General features: G+C 40.9%; 1 protein-coding gene across 2 annotated transcripts in view; it reads right to left on the reverse strand.

Moving 5' to 3' along the window:
- ZFYVE9 (zinc finger FYVE-type containing 9) overlaps nucleotides 1-19,439 on the reverse strand; it is a 133,282-nt gene that overhangs the window by 20,194 nt on the left and 93,649 nt on the right. For both annotated transcript variants that reach the window (XM_080653677.1, XM_080653676.1), the window contains 4 exons: nucleotides 18,714-18,869; nucleotides 11,274-11,498; nucleotides 8,210-8,292; nucleotides 4,741-4,845 (listed from right to left, as the gene is read on the reverse strand). In XM_080653677.1, the coding sequence (XP_080509803.1) occupies nucleotides 4,741-4,845; nucleotides 8,210-8,292; nucleotides 11,274-11,498; nucleotides 18,714-18,869 (569 nt within the window). The remainder of the gene's footprint in view (nucleotides 1-4,740; nucleotides 4,846-8,209; nucleotides 8,293-11,273; nucleotides 11,499-18,713; nucleotides 18,870-19,439) is intronic.

A 19,439-nucleotide genomic window follows, 5' to 3' on the forward strand; every position in this document is an offset into this window, starting at 1 on the left:
GAACGGGGGAAAGGGGCAATACCCTTTCCTGGAGATATTTAGAAAAAATACAAATATTTATCTTAATAGTTAGCTGGAGTTCACTTGTGTCCAGAAGCTAGCACCCACCTTCCGGTTCTGTGTGTCTACATATTAACTATGAACCTTGGCTCATTCATTTAGCAAATACTTATTGAGCATGTAATATGTACCAGGCACTGTGTTAGTACTTCATTTATTTAATAAATACCTTCCTTCATAGAATTTAGATTCTTGTGTGTGTGTGTGTAAGGGTAAAAAACAAAAACAATAAATAAGATACATAAAATGTTAGACATTGATAAGTACTAAATAGAAAAATAAGGCAAGGAAGTAGGACCAGGAAGACTGGCCACTTGAAATAGGATAGTCAGCCCAGCCAGTGTTGCTCAGTGGTTCAGCATCAACCCACGAACCAGGAGGTCAGGGTTCGATTCCCGGTCAGGGCATATGTCCGGATTGCAGGCTTGATCCCCAGTAGGGAGCATGCAGGAGACAGCCAATCAATGATTCTCTCATCACTGATGTTTCTATCCCCCTCTCTCCTTTCCTCTCTTTGAAACTTAAAATAAACAAACAAGCAAATAAATAATAGGATAGTCAGAAAAGGCCTTACCGAACAGTGAGAGGAAAGCTATGGGATTATCTAAGGAAGAGCTTATAGGCATTTAGAACAGTGGGAACAATGGCCCTGGGGTGGTAGCATGCCTGGTAGTTTCAAGGACATTAAGGACAGTGTGGCTGGAGCTGACTGACAGAAAAAGAAGAGGTATATGAAATCAGGTTAGAGAAGTAATGGGTTAAGAAATACAAATAGTGGAAAGGACTAAGGACGCCACCTTTTTTTTTTTTTTTTTTTTTTTTTAGGGCTTCACCTTTTATTCTGACTGGGAGGAAAGATCTTTGGAGGGCTTTGAGCAGAGGAGCGGTATGATCTGACTTAGGTTAAACAGGATCACTATGGCTATTGTGCTGAGACTAGACTGATGGGGGAAAGGGTCCCAATGGGAAGACCGTAGAAGGCTACTGCACAAACCCAGGGCAGAGATGATGTTAACTCAGATAAAGATAGGTCCAAGGATTGAGAGGTGGCTGGATTCTAGATATATTTGGAAGGCAGAGCCAGCAGAATTTCCTGATAGGTTAAACATGGGATATGAAAGAAAAGACAGATGACTCCCAGGTTTTGGGCCTGGTAACTGGAAGGACAGCACTGTCGTTAACTTACGGAATGCTACATGAAGAGCAGGTTTTGAGGGAAGAGGAAGAGGTCAGAGTTGAACTTGCTAAGCTTGAGATGCCTATGCAAATAGAGCTGTCAAGTGGGCAGTAAGACGCTCAAGTTCACAAAACAGGAGAGAGATTCAGGCTGGAGAACACTTAGAAGACACCAGCAGAGAGACAGTATTTAAGGCCAGAGGACTGGACAGATCACCAAGGAAATGGTCAGAGACAAATGAACTTAAAAGGACTAAGTTTTGGGTATTCTGAAATGAGTGAGAGATGAACATAGATATTACAACTGTGAGAGATGGAAGATGCCTCAGGAGCCCAGGACTTCTTATGGTGCTTGAACATCTGAGATTAGAGCTGGTGGTTTCAAGACCAAAAGTGGCAGCAAGGTTGTGAGTGCTGGAAGTCAGGAAGAGTCAGGGATTTGGCTAGCAGCAGTGTTCTGGAGCCACTGTTCATGGGGGAAGGGACAACCTTATTCTGAGCATGCGGTGTTCTGCAGTTACTTCCTGTTGCAGTCGGTGGAGGTACAACATCTAGGGATCCTTCTTGGGGGTCCTTTTATTTTAATTTATAACTGTGGTTAAATATTGTCTCGCACATATAGCACAAGGAATAGCTAACCAATAGTAAATGGAATACCACTTTTATGTTCTATTTTGCATATTTCACCAACTCATATTATTCTTTTGAAAAGAGGATTATCCATTCCTCCTCCCTAAGAGAAAAGAGATGTATAACACTCCTCAGAATTTAGGGCCATCTATAGTGAGTATTGCACATAGGATGTGGAATTCTAGGGATGCTTATAACAAGGAGGATTATCCCAGTTGGCAGTTAAACAAAAGCCTAAGAAAATGTTATCGAAACTGACAATTGAAAAACTAGCCCTGGCAGATTTGGCTCAGTGGATAGAGCGTTGGCCTGTGGACTGAAGGGTCCTGGGTTGGATTCCGGCCAAGGGCACATACTTTGGTTGCAGGCTCAATCTCTGGCCCCAGTTGGGGTGCATGCAGGAGGCAACCAATCAATGTGACTCTCTCACATCAATGTTTCTCTCTCTGTCTCTCCCACTCCCTTTCACACTCTCTAAAAATCAATGGATATTTATCCTCGGGTGAGGGTTAACAAAAATAAAAAATTTTAAAAATGAGTGAGCGTTAGATAGGTGAAGAGGAGGGGAAGTGTGCATCAATAATATGGCTTGTGCAAGGGCTATAAAGCAAAAAAAGGAACATAGGTTAGGAAGTAATAAGAAAGACTATGGGTATAAATGAAAAAATGAATGAGAGGAAAAGTAGAATGTTATGGTTGATTAAATGAAATAATGTATATAATGAAATATACTTTTTCAAATATGAAGTGAAGACTTATTAGACACAACACAGTTCAACTCTCCAAGATTGTGAGAGATACAATTATGTTGAATTGAAACAAAAACTGAATTAGAAGAGAAGTCAGTCTGCTAAATCAGGTAAGAAAAATAAGTGATAATAAATTGGTGAACTTTATTGAAAATGAAATGTAATAAATGACAAGAAATGTGGTTACTATTTTTGAACAAAGATTTCTGAAACTGCACAACCATAAACCTAGAAGATAGAATTCAGATAAAGACAAATAATATGAATGGCAGCTGTTGTCATGAATGTCATCAGTCAGTACTGAAATAACTATGGGAAGCCTCATAGCTTTTGCAGATATACTAAGCAGACCCAATTCCCAACACAAAGCACCATCTTGCAAACACCAAGGATAGTAATATATGTTACCGGTTTGGGGATGATATCTGATCATCTTACTTCTGGACAGTAAGCTCCCACAAAGCAAGCAAAATGTTCTTACTCATCTTTGTATTTCGTAACACAGAATATGCTTAATCAATGTTTGTGAATCAAATAATAAAACTTCAAATATGAGAAAACAAGTTTTCAAAGCATAATCTCTTTATAATTCTCTTTGAAGATTTGCCTCTACCAAATCTAGTATATTAATGCTTGATATTTATTTCCAGGTAGGACTAAAAGCTAAAAACTGCTAATCGTATCCCAGAAAAAAATTTAGCATACACTAGCTACTATTTTCCATCCTCCTGAAAAAAAGCCATCACAGAGAAAGCCATGGGTAAAGGCTTTCTTAACATAGATCATTCTCACACATAGCAATGCGGAGCCCTGAGCTTCTAAGTCCAGTAAAACATTTGTGTGATTCTAAGTGCATAACAAGTATACAATGTTTATTGAATGTACAAGCGAATAAGTAAATAGAAGTCTGCATAAAGAAGGGGAAAAAAAGGAAGAAATAAAAAAAAGAGGGAAGGAAGAAATTATTTCATACCAAGAAGTAGTGAAAGAAGTGATCAGGGAGTTATCATCCTGCCTAATAAAACAACAACTTTACACAAACAAACAACACATTTTAAATATTATAATATCAAGCTAAATTTTAAAATAACATTTATTTTAAATCACAATGTTTACTATTAGACATTTCAGGAATTATCTTAAGAACATTTTAAATTCAAGGAAGATTTCACATGACAAATAGGTAAAGGTTTATACAACTGTTAATATGTATATAGTATGTACAGTTTCATTTTATTTACAAAATACAGCTTAATTTAAGATGCAATCATTTGCTTTTGGAACTTCACTTAAATGTCATTTTGGGACTTACAAGTGACCTGTGCTAAAACATTAACGACAGTCAAAAATAACATGTACTTACAGTGAAGGAAAAATGAAAAGATTCCACCATGAATATTATAAAGTTTATTTTATATCTTGATCAGAATGCAAATCTATCACTGATTATCACAGCATGCAAAGGTCAAAAGCACAACCAGTGACTAAATAAATCACAAATTTACTATCTTGCTAATTATAAAATTTCTCATCACTGATCTAGGTCAGTGTCGGCAAACTCATTAGTCAACAGAGCCAAATATCAACAATACAACGATTGAAATTTCTTTTGAGAGCCAAATTTTTTTTTAAAATATATTTTATTGATTTTTTACAGAGAGGAAGGGAGAGGGCTAGAGAGTTAGAAACATCGATGAGAGAGAAACATCGATCAGCTGCCTCCTGCACAACTCCCACTGGAGATGTGCCCGCAACCAAGGTACATGCCCTTGACCGGAATCGAACCCGGGATCCTCCAGTCCGCAGGCCTACGCTCTATCCACTGAGCCAAACCGGTTTCGGCGAGAGCCAAATTTTTTACACTTAAACTTCTTCTAACACCACTTCTTCAAAATAGACTCACCCAGGCCGTGGTATTTTGTGGAAGAGCCATACTCAAGGGGCCAAAGAGCCGCATGTGGCTCGCAAGCCGCAGTTTGCCGACCACTGATCTAGGTCATACAATATTATGAACTGATTTCACTGTCAATTAATTAAAAATAAACTTTATAAATAATCCTCTATTTTTCAACTTCATTCATGCATTGAACTATGAAAAAAAATATGCCTTGATGATAAATCTTACCTCATTGTATCTGTTGCTGGGAATTTTGATGCTGGTTTTCCGAACTTCCATATCAACCACCAAACCTTGAACTATAGGCAATGTATATTGGTAATTTCTGAAGTCCTGGGCAAAAGCAGATTGAAGTGGAATAAAGAAGTAATCAATGACAGGATTCCACTTATAGTAATAAAATTAGCAAAAATGGAAAAAATGTCAAAATGAAAAGCTTCAATTCATCTAAATAATAATAATAGTGAGAGTCCCATTGTGTACTGGTATGTGTACTCCAGCTCTTCATTAAACTGTAAACGCTTATAGATAAACTTAAAAGTTTCATATACCACTTATATACAACTAGAGGCCAGGTGCATGAAATTCGTGCACGGGGGTGGGGGGGCAGGGGGTGTCCCTCAGCCCAGCCTGCACCCTCTCCAATCTGGGACCCCTCAAGGGCAGTTGGACATCCCTCTCACAATCCAGGACTGCTGGCTCTTAACCGCTCACCTGCCTGCCTGCCTGATTGCCCCTAACTGCTTCTGCCTGCCTGATCACCCCCTAATCACTCCCTGCCAGCCTAATCGACGCCTAACTGCTCCCCTGCCAGCCTGATTGCCCCTAACTGCCCTCCCCTGCCATCCTGGTCACCCCTAACTGTCCTCCCTTGCAGGCCTGGTTGCCCCCAACTGCCCTCCCCTGCAGGCCTGGTCGCCCCTAACTTCCTTCCCCTGCCAGCCCAATTATCCCCAACAGCCCTCCCCTGCAGATCTGTTTGCCCCTAACTGTCCTCCCCTGCAGGCCTGGTCACCCCTAACTGTCCTCCCCTGCAGGCCTGGTCCCCCCTAACTGCCCTCCCCTGCAGGCCTGGTCGCCCCTAACTGCCCTCCCCTGTAGGCCTGATTGCCCACAACTGCCCTCCCCTGCTGGCCATCTTTTGGCGAACATCTTGTGTCCACATACGGGCAGCCATCTTTGACCACATGGGGGCGGCCATCTTGTATGTTGGAGTGACAGTCAATTTGCATATTACTCTTTTATTAGATAGGATATTAAACAAATATTTGAATACTTGCCCTGCTTTAACACCACTTAACACTTTCCATTTATTCATTAAGAGGCCCAGTGCACGAATTCATGCACTGGTGGGGGAGCGTGGCCGGCGGGGATAGACCCGCTGTGAGAGCACCACTCATCCCAGTCAGCCGAGCGGCGCTCCCACTGCTGGGGCGCACGGACCACCAGGGGGCAGCTCCTGTGTTGAGTGTCTGCCCCCTGGTTGTCCGTGCACATCACAGCAACTGGTCAATGGGTCATTCTGATCATTCCGCTGGTCAGTCGCTGGGCTTTTATATATATATAGATAGATTAACTGTCTCCTCCCCCTAATGAAAGCTCCAAGAGGGTAAGAACTCTCTCTTGTTTTGTTCTAATTATATTCCAAATACCTGGAACAACCTAGGCCCTGAATGAATATTTGCAGGGTACACACACACAATATCTAGTCTGGCTGAAGCAAAATGAGCAAGAGGGGTAGGAGTCGAGGTCAAAGTGATAGCAAACAGCTAGATTTCACAGGTCTTACAGGCCACCATAAGGACCTCTACATTTTCTTTTTTTGGCCAGGTTTGTGCTTGAACAGTATTCACACAAAGATGTGTGTCATCTTACATTTAACAAAGTGAGTAATAAAAAATTGGTTTTAAATATGAAAAAACCAAGATCAGTAATCCCATGCTACCATAACACTAAGGCCAGGATTACTATCACTGTCTGGGGGGGCGGGAAGGGGGTGGCAGATTAATGCTGAGCACCTGTGTCTGTTGTTATAGGGAATTCTGGAATGTTTGAGGGTTAGCCAGGGACGCAGGGAAGGAGATCAGATAAACACAATAAAAATAATCAAGGCAAGAGACAGTGATCATTTCAACCCAGACGTTAATAGTTCAAAAGGTCGTGAGAAGTTTTCAGATTCTAGTTATATTCTAGATACACTCCAGAATGCTTGGCTTAAAATAAAAACAAGACAGAATGCTCTATTCTTTAATTATTCATTACCTCTAGTCCTAATAATAATCCTGCAAGGTCACTTACATAATAAGTGTACAATCAGGGGCTAGAATCCTGTACTATTTCACTCCAAGGCTCCTTATACTTGGAAAAGTATACACACACACACACCCCATCTAATAAAAGAGTAATATGCAAATTGTATCTCCACCACACACAAGCCACGCCCACCAGCCAATCAGGAGTGAGTATGCAAATTAATCCAACCAAGATGGCTGCGGCCATGGAGTGAGCAGGAGGCTTGGGTTTCCCCGACAATGGAGGAAGCCAAGCTTCCTGCATACCCTGGCCGGCACAGGCCTCCACTCAAGGCTACAAAACTTCAATTATGGAAGATAAATAAATCTCAGATACCAGGGCCTCCGCTTGGGTCGCTGGGGGGAGTGGCCGGCCTGCAAAACACCACAGGCCCCTCGCCCAGGCCACCCCATGCCCCAAGGGAACCCCTACCCTGATGATCAGGGACACCCTTCAGGGCAATCCAGCTGGCCCCCACCCGTGCACCAGGCCTCTATCCTATCTAATAAAAGAGTAATATGCAAATTGACCATCACTCCAACACACAAGATGGCTGCCCCCATGTGGACACAAGATGGCCGCCACAAGATGGCCAGCAGGGGAGGGCAGGTGGGAGGGATCAGGCCAGCAGAGGAGGGCACTTGTGAGCGATCAGGCCAGCAGGGAAGGGCAGTTGGGAGGGATCAGGCCAGCAGGGAAGGGCAGTTGGGGGTGATCAAGCCTGCAGGGGAGGGCAGTTAGGGATGACCAGGCTGGCAGAGGAGGGAAGTTGGGGGCTACTGGGCCTGCAGGGGAGGGCAGTTAGGGGTGACCAGGCCTGCAGGGGAGGGTAGTTAGGGGTGACCAGGCCTGCAGGGGAGGGCAGTTAGGGGTGACCAGGCCTGCAGGGGAGGGCAGTTAGGGGTGACCAGGCCTGCAGGGGAGGGTAGTTAGGAGTGACCTGGCCTGCAGGGGAGGGCAGTTAGGGGCAATCAGGCTGGCAGGGGAGCAGTTAGGCATCAATCAGGCTGGCAGGGGAGTGGTTAGGGGGTGATCAGGTTGGCAGGCAGAAGCTGCTAGGGGCAATCAGGAAGGCAGGCAGGCGAGCAGTTGGGAGCCAGCAGTCCTGGATTATGAGAGGGATGTCCGACTGCTCGTTTAGGCCTGATCCTACCAGGGTTGGGCCTACACGGGCAGTCGGACATCCCTTGAGGGGTCCCAGATTGGAGAGGGTGCAGGCTGGGCTGAGGGACACCCCCACACCGTGCACAAATTTCATGCACCAGGCCTCTAGTATATATATATATAAATCTTCACCTGCCTGAAGCAGCAGAGGCATTGCTATCAACAAAATAATAAAATCCTTCTCTTCCTTCACCCATACAAATCCCAGTAAGAAAAAGGAAAGCAAAAATTCCCAACTTACTGAAAGAAGATTCATAATGGTATGTCCTGTCTCTCCAAACAATGGCTTCCGAAATCTGACACTGAACAGTGGGCATGGATAAACTATGGAAATGAGAAATGATCAGACTAAGTCTGGCAACTTAAAATTTGAATAAAAGAGATATCATGGTTGATACAGTTTTCAAAATATAATGGCCCATTAGAGCATATGAAATTTAGAGCTCAAAAGTATTTAGCGCCCTGTCTAGTTTGGCTCAGTGGTTGGAGCACCGGCCTGTGGAGCGAAGGGTCTCGGGTTTGATTCCCAGTCAAAGGCATGTACCTCTGTTTCAGGCTCAATCCCAGCCCCAACCAATCTATGTTTCTCTTTCACATTGATGTTTCTCTCTCTCTCCATCCCCCCACACCCTGCTCTACTTTCTCTAAAAAGAAAAAAGAAGTCAATGGAAAAAATATCCTCAGTGAGGATTCAAAAAAAAAAAAAAATTTAGCATGGTAGCATCAAGGGCAAATCCTGAGACTTCTACAAACTACACCAATTGTTTTGATGACCAGAATAAGCCTTTTGATGCAGTGGTTTCAAAAATGACCACAAGGTCTTAGGAAGCACTGTTCTTCAAAGTGGATTAATATGATCCAGGAAATATGTATCTTCTGATTCCTCTGTGCTCAAGCATCTAAAAGAATTCACTTTTAGATATCTCCCAACCAGGATCCTCCTTAGGGGAGCCAAATATCACATGATCCTATTAGCTGGCTCACTCCTTGAACTTTATGGTCTGAATTGTCTGTTCAAAACAAGAAATTATACATGCTGGTTCATCTGCAAACAATCCCTTTCCTTTTCCTGTTTCACTAGGCTGATGGATATGCTTCCTTCACAGTTCAATCCAGAAGCCTTTGGTCCAAGACATATTTCTTATCTAATTCCTTCATTCTTGGTGAAGTTAGAGCCCATCTTGGAGCTCTCATAGAACTCTGAATTAACTTTGAATACGTGTTTTAATACAATACACTTCATGATTTCTGTATGTCTTCCTTATAAAAGTTTCCAAGGGCCTATAACAGGTCTTGGCCATTTCTGAATTCCCAGAATTCATGACACATGGTAGGCCTTTATTAATTTGTTGAATTAATGAATAAGTAAGTGAAGCAATGAAGTTCACCTGCTGAGAACATATATATTTTATGGTTTATAAAATCATTTTTCATTTCATTTGATCCTCTTAAAAATCCTATCTATACTAATAAAAGGGTAATATGCTAATTAGACCGGATAGACTGGACGTCCTTCCTGACAAAGCCGGGGCCCGGGAGAAGCTGCCCGGGGTCCCAGGTGCCTGCGGCCGGCCCAGGCGAAGCCGGCCTGGGGTCCTGGATGCATGCCTGGGCGATGATGGCCTGCGGCTGGCTGAGGAGGGAAGCCTGGGTCCCGGGTGCAGTGGCCGGGGCAGAGGTGGTTAGGGACGATCAGACAGGCAGGTGTGCAGTTAGGGGCAATCAGGCAGGCAGGCCAGTGGTTAGGGGTGATCAGGCAGGCAGGCAGGCAGGCAGAGGCAGTCAGGAGTGATCAGGCAGGCAGGCAAGCGGTTAGTGGCGATCAGGCAGGCAGGCAGGCAGAGGGGTTAGTGGCGATCAGGCAGTCAGGCAGAGGCGGTTAGGGGTGATCAGGCAGGCAGGCAGGCAGAGGGGTTAGTGGCGATCAGGCAGTCAGGCAGAGGCGGTTAGGGGTGATCAGGCAGGCAGGCAGGCAGAGGGGTTAGTGGCGATCAGGCAGTCAGGCAGAGGCGGTTAGGGGTGATCAGGCAGGCAGGTGAAAGGTTAGGGGAGATCAGGCAGGCAGGTGATTAGGGGCGATCAGGCAGGCAGGCAGAGGCAGTTAGGGGCAATCAGGCAGGCAGGCGAGTAGTTAGGGGCAATCAGGCAGACAGGCAGGTGAGCGGTTAGGAGCCAGCAGTCCAAGAATGCGAGAGGGATGCCCAACTGCCGGTTTAGACCCAATCCCTCTGCAGGATCCCTGTGGGATTGGGCCTAAACCAGCAGTCGGACATCCCCCAAGGGGTCCTGGATTGTGAGAGGGTGCAGGCCAGGCTAGGGGGGACCCCCCCCCCATGCACGAATTTCATGCACCGGGCCTCTAATATAATATAAAAAGCAGGCCTTATTATCACCAGTTGCAAAAGAAACTGACAATCAGACAACTTGAGTGATTTGACCAAAGTTACAGAGCTATTAAGTGGTAGCATTAAGAACCTATTCAAGTGGTCTAATCCAGGATGCTTTCCATTAGGTGAAGATATAAAGTTTAATATAAAGCTTGCATTTAGTCCTTGTTGTCTTTAAGAAAAAATCACAACTTAGTTGCACTGCTACAACCATGGGAAGGAAGGTCTTCTGTTGCTTATCTTATCAACTGAGAGTGATCTCTATACCATTAGTTTCCAGTATCTGTTAGGTTACATAAAATATAATTTGCCATAACTATTTTCCAACCAAGTGACAAAAAATATACCCACAAATATAGACAGCATAAAAAATAAAGTTAGCCCTGGCAGGGTGCTCAGCTGGTTGTAGTGCTGTCCCATGCACCAAAAGATTGCAGGCTTGATTGCTCGTCAGGGCACTTATCCTGGTTTTGGATTCGATGCCTGGTCAAGACACATAAGGGCGGCAACAGATTCATGTTTCTCTCTCTCCCTCTCCTTTTCTCTCTCTCTAAAAAAAAAATCAATAAAATAAAAAACATATCCTCAGGTTTAAAAATTAATAATAAAGTTACCTCTTAAGTTCAAATTCATTTTTTTTCTGAAGATGATTATGTATTTATTAACGAATTATAAAACCAATAAGTTTAGAGGGTAATAAATAATCACCAATTTTCTCATTTGATATTTTTAATTCCTTCCCATTCTAGGAAAAATGAGTAGAGATAATGGCTAAGTTTAGCTTAGCTATTTGAAAATACTACTTCTGCTGAACTGTATCAGTATCACAAGGGGTGAGGAGACTCTGAATATTTCAGAACTTTATTTAGTCATCATGACTTGCTCATGTGTTTTAGAAGGAAGTATGTTATTACTTACGTCGATATTCAGCTCCAAGTCTCAACATCAGTCGAATAGGAAACACTTTAGCCCAAGGAGTTTCCCATTTCTGGATGAGAATCCCAAATAAATAAGGTGGGGTTGGGAGTACAAGGTCTTGCAGTGACTGGTAAGTAGATGTTACATATAAGAATCCACCATGTTCTTTACTGCCAAGGAAACTTTGACTGAAGAAGGAATGTCCTAAGTTGCCCACAACATTCCCTAAAACAAAAAAGTTTATTGATTACTTTCTATTAATAAATCAAGAATATTTTTAGTATTATTACTCAATACTAGGCCAGACATTACTGAACACTAATTCCTAACTTTTCACCACAAAACAGCCATGTTTAGAAAGTTTTTAAATAAACAAATGGCATTTATTAAATGAAAATTTTTCCCCCAATGTTATCAGGGCTTCTGTGAGCATGGTATATATATCTTGTATTATCACTGTAGAAGTTTGTCTAGATCAGGAGTGGGGAACCTTTTTTCTGCCAAGAGGCATGTAGATATTTATAACATTATTTGCTTAATATAATTCACTTAATATAAATATATGTTGCCATGAAAAAAGCTCCTAGATTTATTGAATTTCAAGTCCTGCCTGTGGTTGCCTTGGCAGGGCCAGACCAAATGATTTTGCAGGCCTTACACAGCCTGAGGGCCGGACATTCCCCACCCTTGGTATAGAGTAAAGCCAAAAATACTGATGTCTTCCCTTGTTAGATGGTGCAACTTTACTTCATGAATCAGGATAACAATTATTGATTCAAAGGTCGTGAAAATGTGTTAAGATTAGGTACCTGCTCTCACAGAGCTTATGATCTCACTGGGTGAAGAAGTTAATTCGTGAACATAATGAATTAAGACAATAAAGTTATTTATGAGACATTGAGGGGAAAAGAAAATTTATAGAAAAGGTTGTGCCTTTGTAATTTTGGAGACAAATATGAAAGGTAAACAACATAGGGCTTACTTAAATTCATATTAGGTGGGGATTCTTTCTTTTACCTGCAAATGCTCTTTATTAAGCACTTTCTAATTTAAGTATTTTTTTAAATGTAACAGTACCAAATCAGCCCTTCATTAATGAGACATTTTCCTCACTTCAGAATTACAAAATTTCTGATAAGAGCTGTTCAATAACTTAAGAGCAGACATGTTCACTAGAATGTGCAAGCTTACTTTGATGTCTCTGAAAGAAGACCAAATACAAAAATCCCCATCACAAATGTTAGTGCTTACTTTTTTGAAAACGAGTCTGTTTGTTCACAGAACAGTTCAGTGATGGGTCATAGAATCCTTGAGTGAAGGTGGGAAGCTTTATTGATAGTAGGGTCTACAAGTAAAGGGAACACCTCCCCCACAAAACTCAGAAAAACTCTGTGGATGAGAGGCATGTTCACCTGGACATCATCATCATTTAAGGGTAGTAAGTACTCTTGCCGCAGGATTAACCGAAACTGGCTGCCCATTTAAACTGTTGGACCAGATCTATAAAAAAATATCCCCATACAGCCCTAGCTGATTTGATTCAGAGGACAGAGCATTGGTCTACAGACTGAAGGATCCCAGGTTCAATTCCGGTCAAGGGCACATACCTGGGCTGCAGGGTCAATCCCCAGCATCAAGAAAGTAGTATGGTATTTTTTTTTTAATCCCTGTATCAAGAAAGTAGTATGGTATTTTGAAAAAAGGTCACAGATTTGGGAGTTTCAGAGATATGTGTTTGAATACTAGTTTGATCACTCATTATTATTGTGTGATTTGGGGGCAAGTTACTTAACTTCTGTGAGCCTCCACAAAAGCTAAAATGGGAGAAATTATATTAAACTTCTGACCTGCTGGGAAGAATAAATGGTAGAATATATGTAGAATGCCTATCAATACCTGGCACACAGTGTGTTCTCAAAACATAACTATTAGTTATAATGCAAATATACATATAATAATCAGCCAAACATTACAGGATTTTCTTTGCTTTATCAAAGGTTTTAGAGTAAGGTTTATATAAATTTTCATCTTTTTATCGGGAAGGGTGGGGAGAAGGAGGGATAGGAGAAGAGATGGAAGATTTCTCCCCCCCTCCACAATGGAGAATACACAATAGCATTCCTCTAAAGCTCTAATGACAGCATGTTTATGTTTCATAAGAATGCCCTAGTGAATACAGCTCAAAGGTGAAAAATGCTGGCTTGGAACTCAAGGCATTCGTTAATTATTCCTTTGAAATCTATTATTGGTTATTTTCCCACAGATATTGATTACCTTTCTGGACCCATCACACTGAAAATTTTTAGTATGTCCCCTTCCATTATAAAAAAATATCTTTTATGCTTTAAACATTTACTTTCTTTTAAAAAAATTTAAGTAGACTATTATCAATCCAAAGAGTGATTTAGTTTACACTGTCATTACTACCTCATCAAAAAAAGGGTAACAGTCCACAGATATCAGCAAAAATAACACACTGGACATAAGAATTTGATAAAGAAAAGCTTTCATTTGAAGACTTAATCTGGGGCTCTTGAATTCATAAAATCTATTATACACTAATTTATACAGAATATTTCTCAATGGAAATATTCAATACAATGAATCCACTGAACTAATTCTACATACCCCAAGACCACTGAAGGATCTATATAGTAATTAAAACAGACAACAACTCTTGCTTCTGAGCATAAATGATCTGACAATAACGTCAAATGCTTTAAATCAGTAGTTTACAAAGCAATTCAGGTAATTATCAGACCAGTGCCACTAGCTTAACAGAATTAGTACCATTTCTGAATTTGGAGGTTTTATTTTACAGATGAACAAATTGAAGCTTAGGGGTAGAGGTGAAGTGACTCTCAAAGACACTGGGTAAATAAGTGGCAAAATAAGATCTAAAAAGCAGATCTTTCAATCTCCTGGTCTTTTGATATACCACAATTTCTTTAAAATATATATAATTTGCAATTTTCTATCTTAAATTTGGAATTAAAACTTTGTTTTTCAAAGTGCTCACAAATAACCATCTTTAAATTCAATTTAAATACAACTTAAATATCTATGACAACAGCTTCCTTTGTTTCAAAGCATATTTATCAATCTTTACATCAACTCAAATGGAACAATTTCCAAACAAATAGTTCACTTACTTCAAGAAATACTAATATGTTAGGCATTAATATAACTTAAAAAAGCTCAAGTCATCAAAAGAATTTATCCAGTCCCTTGGAGTTCTCTGTAATACAATTCACTACAGTTAAGCATGAGTACTTCATAAAAGATCATTTCCTCAGTTTAGAGCATCTGTGAGATTTACCATGTAACTTCAAAAAGCTCAAGTGGCAGTTTATTACTTTTCATGGTTCAAAAAATGAGATTTAGAGAAGACACAGCTGAAATCAAACCTGGATCCAACCACTTACCAGCTATGTGTCTGATTGTGGGCAATTTACTGTGCCCTCAGTGCTTTTCAGTTTCCTCATATGTAAAACTAGAGGCCTGGTGCACAAAATTCGTGCATGGAGGGTATCCCTCAGCCCAGCCTGCACCCTCTCCATCTGGGACCCCTCAAGGGATGTCCGACTGCCCGAGAGATGTCCTACCGGGATCGGGCCTAAACGGGCAGTTGGACATCCCTCTCACAATCCAGGACTGCTGGCTCCCAACTGCTCGCCTGCCTGCCTTCCTGATTGCCCCTAACCGCTTCTGTCTGGCAGCCTGATCACCCCCTAACCACTCCCCTGCCATCCTGATTGATGCCTGACTGCTGCACTGCCAGCCTGTTTGCCCCTAACTGCCCTCCCCTGCAGGCCTGGTCACCCCTAACTGCCCTCCCCTGCAGGCCTGGTCTCCCCCAACTGCTCTCCCCTGCAGGCCTGGGTATACCCCAACTGCCCTTCCCTGCAGGCCCAGTAGCCCCCAACTTCCCTCCTCTGCCAGCCTGGTCACCCCTAACTGCCCTCCCCTGCAGGCTTGATCGCCCCTAACTGCCCTCCCTTGCAGGCCTGGTCCCTCCCAACTGCCCTCCCCTGCTGGCCATCTTGTGTCCACATGGGGGAAGGATCTTTGACTATATAGGGGCAGCCATCTTGAGTGTCAGAGTGACGGTCAATTTGCATATTACTCTTTTATTAGATAGGATGGGAAAAAGAACAGTATAAACTTTATAGTTAAGAAGTGGAATAGTGCACATAAAGCAATGAATACATTGTCTATCATGTAGCAAGTGCTCAATAAATATTAATGATTAGTCTTAAATCATGTCTTCATAAATAATTCCATATTACTTTCTCATCAGTTGAAAAATTACTCTGCAAAGCATCTAATACCTTGGCTCCTCTGTTCACAGAAAGATAAAATAAATGTAATTTATCAAAAAGGTTCAAAATTAGCTGGAAAAATAAAATAAAAGCCTGTTCCATCTATAATAATAAAAGGGTAATATGCTAATTAAACGAGACTTCCTTTCAGACGTCATTCCGGATGAAGCCGGGGCCGGAGGGAAGCCCGGGTCCTGGGTGCCAGATGGAAGCCAGTGCCAGCAGCCGGGGGAAAGAAGGCCTACTCTTGCACGAATTTCGTGCATCAAGCCTCTAGTAAGATAATATTCTTTAACTGGTAAAACAATACAAGAAAATCATTGATGATGGTGAAAACACCAGTGAGGTTCCTCTTTCCCTGGAAACGCATTAGTCAGGAAACTTTTTGTTTTACAGGTAAAAAAGTGACTTGCTTCACAATTACTATACACAATTTAAAATCTTCCATGGCATTATGATAATTAGAAGGCATCCTGAAACTCTCCAATGTCATTTCTCACAAAATATAATTTTCCCCCTCACTGTGGAAAGCATAAGCAACTATGACAAATATATGTATACTAAATAAGAAACATATATACATACATGTATTATTAAATACATGTAGTTTAGATGAAAATTTCAGATTAAATTATAAAGTTCATTCAAGGGTTTTTAAGGTTTTTTTTTAGTGATTTGTGGTAGAGGAACCACTAAGTAAGTAATAGAGTATTCAAAGCTTTCATACTCAGGGAAAATTTAAGATACAATTTGCCAATTCCTCTCACTATGCTACACAAAGGAGAAAAATAATGAATTGGGATCATTTTAGAACACTTAAAATACATTTCCACCTATAAAAAAAATCATAGTGAAATAATATAGCAAGTTGCTACCTTCATTATCTAAAAACAGGATTCATAGTAAAACATGCATATCACATAGATATTTTGCATATCTGTTTTTAAAAACTGCTATACTACTAATAGTACAGTTTTATGCTATACTGACATAAACTAAAGAATACTGGTTGGGGAGCTTTAGACCTAATTTTGCCACCAACTAGGCCTGTGATTTAGACAAGCCATCAACAACTCCAGGTTTCATTGGAGTTGTACTCGATAATCTAAGATACTTTTCTAGGCCCTTATTTCTGAGCTGTGAAATGATTACTATTCAAGAAGAGACTCTTATAGCTCATTTGTTTATGCTGCTGAAATGTTATTTACTTAGGTATATATGTACATGCCCTCACCCAATATACATGCATATTGGGTGAGGGCATGTACATATATTTAAGATGGCTGAAATGTATTATAAGCAGACCTTAGGCTATCACCATTATCTTACTATCAGTTCCAAGTAATTTTTTGTTGCAGACCTTTTGCATTTCGATATAATAATGGACTCTACTGATATATAAGGATACGTTTTAAAAATAAGTAATTATCCATGCTAAACATTTATTTTAATGACTCATATAATGACTCATGCCTTTCCTTGTAGGTATTTCTCAGAGTTCCATTCACAGCTCTAGTCTTTTCACACTGGCCTGATTCAGAACTGTAGTTTAAACTTTCACATAAACACTGGGTCTCCCAGATCCACCTCCTGGGGTCATTTCAATTTACATATCATCATCTGTTGTCATTATTTCAAATTCAACGCAATGAACAAAGACTTCAGCTTCCATATTTGTTCTTCTTCTATTTACTAACTTAATGACACTGAAGTCAGCTTTCCACTTGTTCCCTCTCACCCCTCACATCCAATTAGTTAACTAATCCTATTGAACTAAAGCATCGCTATCGTTTATATCTCTTCAACAGTCTTTATTCCCATTGCCACTACTAAACTTAAACCCTGATAATTTCTTGCTGAATTCCTACAACAGCTTTTTTTAAAAAAATCAATTTTAAAATAACAAATATTGGTGAAAATGTGGAGAAAAGGGAACCCTTGTGCAGGTGGGAATGTAAATTGGTACAGTCACTATGAAAAACAGTATGGAGTATTCTCAAAAATTAAAAATATAGCTACTATATGATTACTTCTCCAGTTTATAATAGCTATGCATTTACTTTTAGAGTGTTACAGTAAATAATTTTTATAATTTACTAGAGGCCCGGTGCATAAAATTCATGCAGGGGGAGTGGGGGGCGGTCCCCTCAGCCCAGCCTGCACCCTCTCCAATCTGGGACCCCTCGGGGGATGTCCGACTGCCGGTTTAGGCCCGATCCCTAAACCGGCAGTTGGACATCCCTCTCACAATCCTGGACCACTGGCTCCTAATCACTCACCTGCCTGCCTGCCTGGTCGCCCCTAACTGCCCCCCCTGCTAGCCTGGTTGCCCCACGCAGCCTGCTGGTCAGTCACTTGGTCGTCCCACACTAACCCCCCTGCCAGCCTGGTGGTAGGCAGCCAGCTTTGTGAGGGTGTGATGGTCAATTTGCATATTACCTCTTTATTATATAGGATTTTGAAACCATAATAAATATATCCATGCTTGCCCTAACCGGTTTGGCTCAGTGGATAGAGCATCGGCCTGCGGACTGAAGGGTCCTAGGTTCGATTCTGGTCAAGGGCATGTACCTTGGTTGGGGGCACATCCTCAGTGGGGGGTGTGCAGGAGGCAGCTGATCGATGTTTCTCTCTCATCAATGTTTCTAACTCTCTATCCCTCTCCCTTCCTCTCTGTAAAAAATCAATAAAAAATATTTTGAGAAAAAAAAAAAAAAGATATCCATGCTTGGTTCTTGAAACTTGAAAATTAAATGTAGAGTACTTTTACATTATAATTATCTAAATATTGTTAACTGAAGAAACAAGTAGTAAGTTATGATTATGCTTTCTTCTATTGGGTAACAATATCATGATCCCTAAGCTACTCAAAGAAAAATATTCTTACATCAAGCTCAATGGATTCTCTTAAAACTTTTGATTCTAGCCTTTGTAAAATAATAAACACACCAGGTAAAGTACTAAAATTTATAATTTCCTCAGACCAAGGCATGGTCTAACTTGCCACTAATATCAACGTCCAACGCCAGGCTTCCAAATTTAACTCAATTATTTTGCATCTGTGTCTAAAAGTTTTATCACCTATAAAGGGTGCAGATTAAGTCATAAGGATTCCCACCTGCCAGAGCATCGCGATAAAGCTGTACAAAATGATTAAAGATATCCTTCGGCAGACACTTTTCATCAGGCAGACATTGTAGAAGAATGACGATCTCGGACTGACCCACTGCATGCATTCCCTTGGTTGTGAAACACCAGCACTTCCTGTTCACATCTACAGATGGAATAAAAATATAACAAAGACATTCCTCTCAACGCTTAACCTTTGAAAAATGCACAAAAATCTGTTATAATACAGTAAAGAATAAAATGGATCATACTGTCTGTATAATTCAACCTGCGATTTGTACTGCATTGAGCCAAAGAACTACTGTAGAAAATAAAATATACCAATGCCTCTGGCTCTAGGCAAACCCTTAGAAAAACAACTGGAAGGGGAGTAAAAGAATAGTGAAGAAAAAAAAAAACCTCAAAACTTTTAACTGCTATAATTAAAATAGTGTAATTATCAAAAGAAGTATTCCTTTATAAATAAATACAATCAAGCTACACATCCTTAGCTATAATGATTTTAAAAATCTATTTCCCCATCTTTATTTTAAAAAAAACACCACCGCACACTTCAACATAGGAATTACTTATGTAAGGCCTAAAACAACAACAGTAAAAGCCAATCTTACAGCTTTGAATTCAGGTTGTGGCCTAAAAAATATTTCTTTTATGTGTACATTAATCTATGACTAAAAGATTCTAGATATTCTAATTATAGTCCTTTGTGCAAGAA

The sequence above is a fragment of the Plecotus auritus genome, assembly GCF_963455305.1.
Source record: "Plecotus auritus genome assembly, chromosome: 2".
NCBI classification, from domain to species: domain Eukaryota; kingdom Metazoa; phylum Chordata; class Mammalia; order Chiroptera; family Vespertilionidae; genus Plecotus; species Plecotus auritus.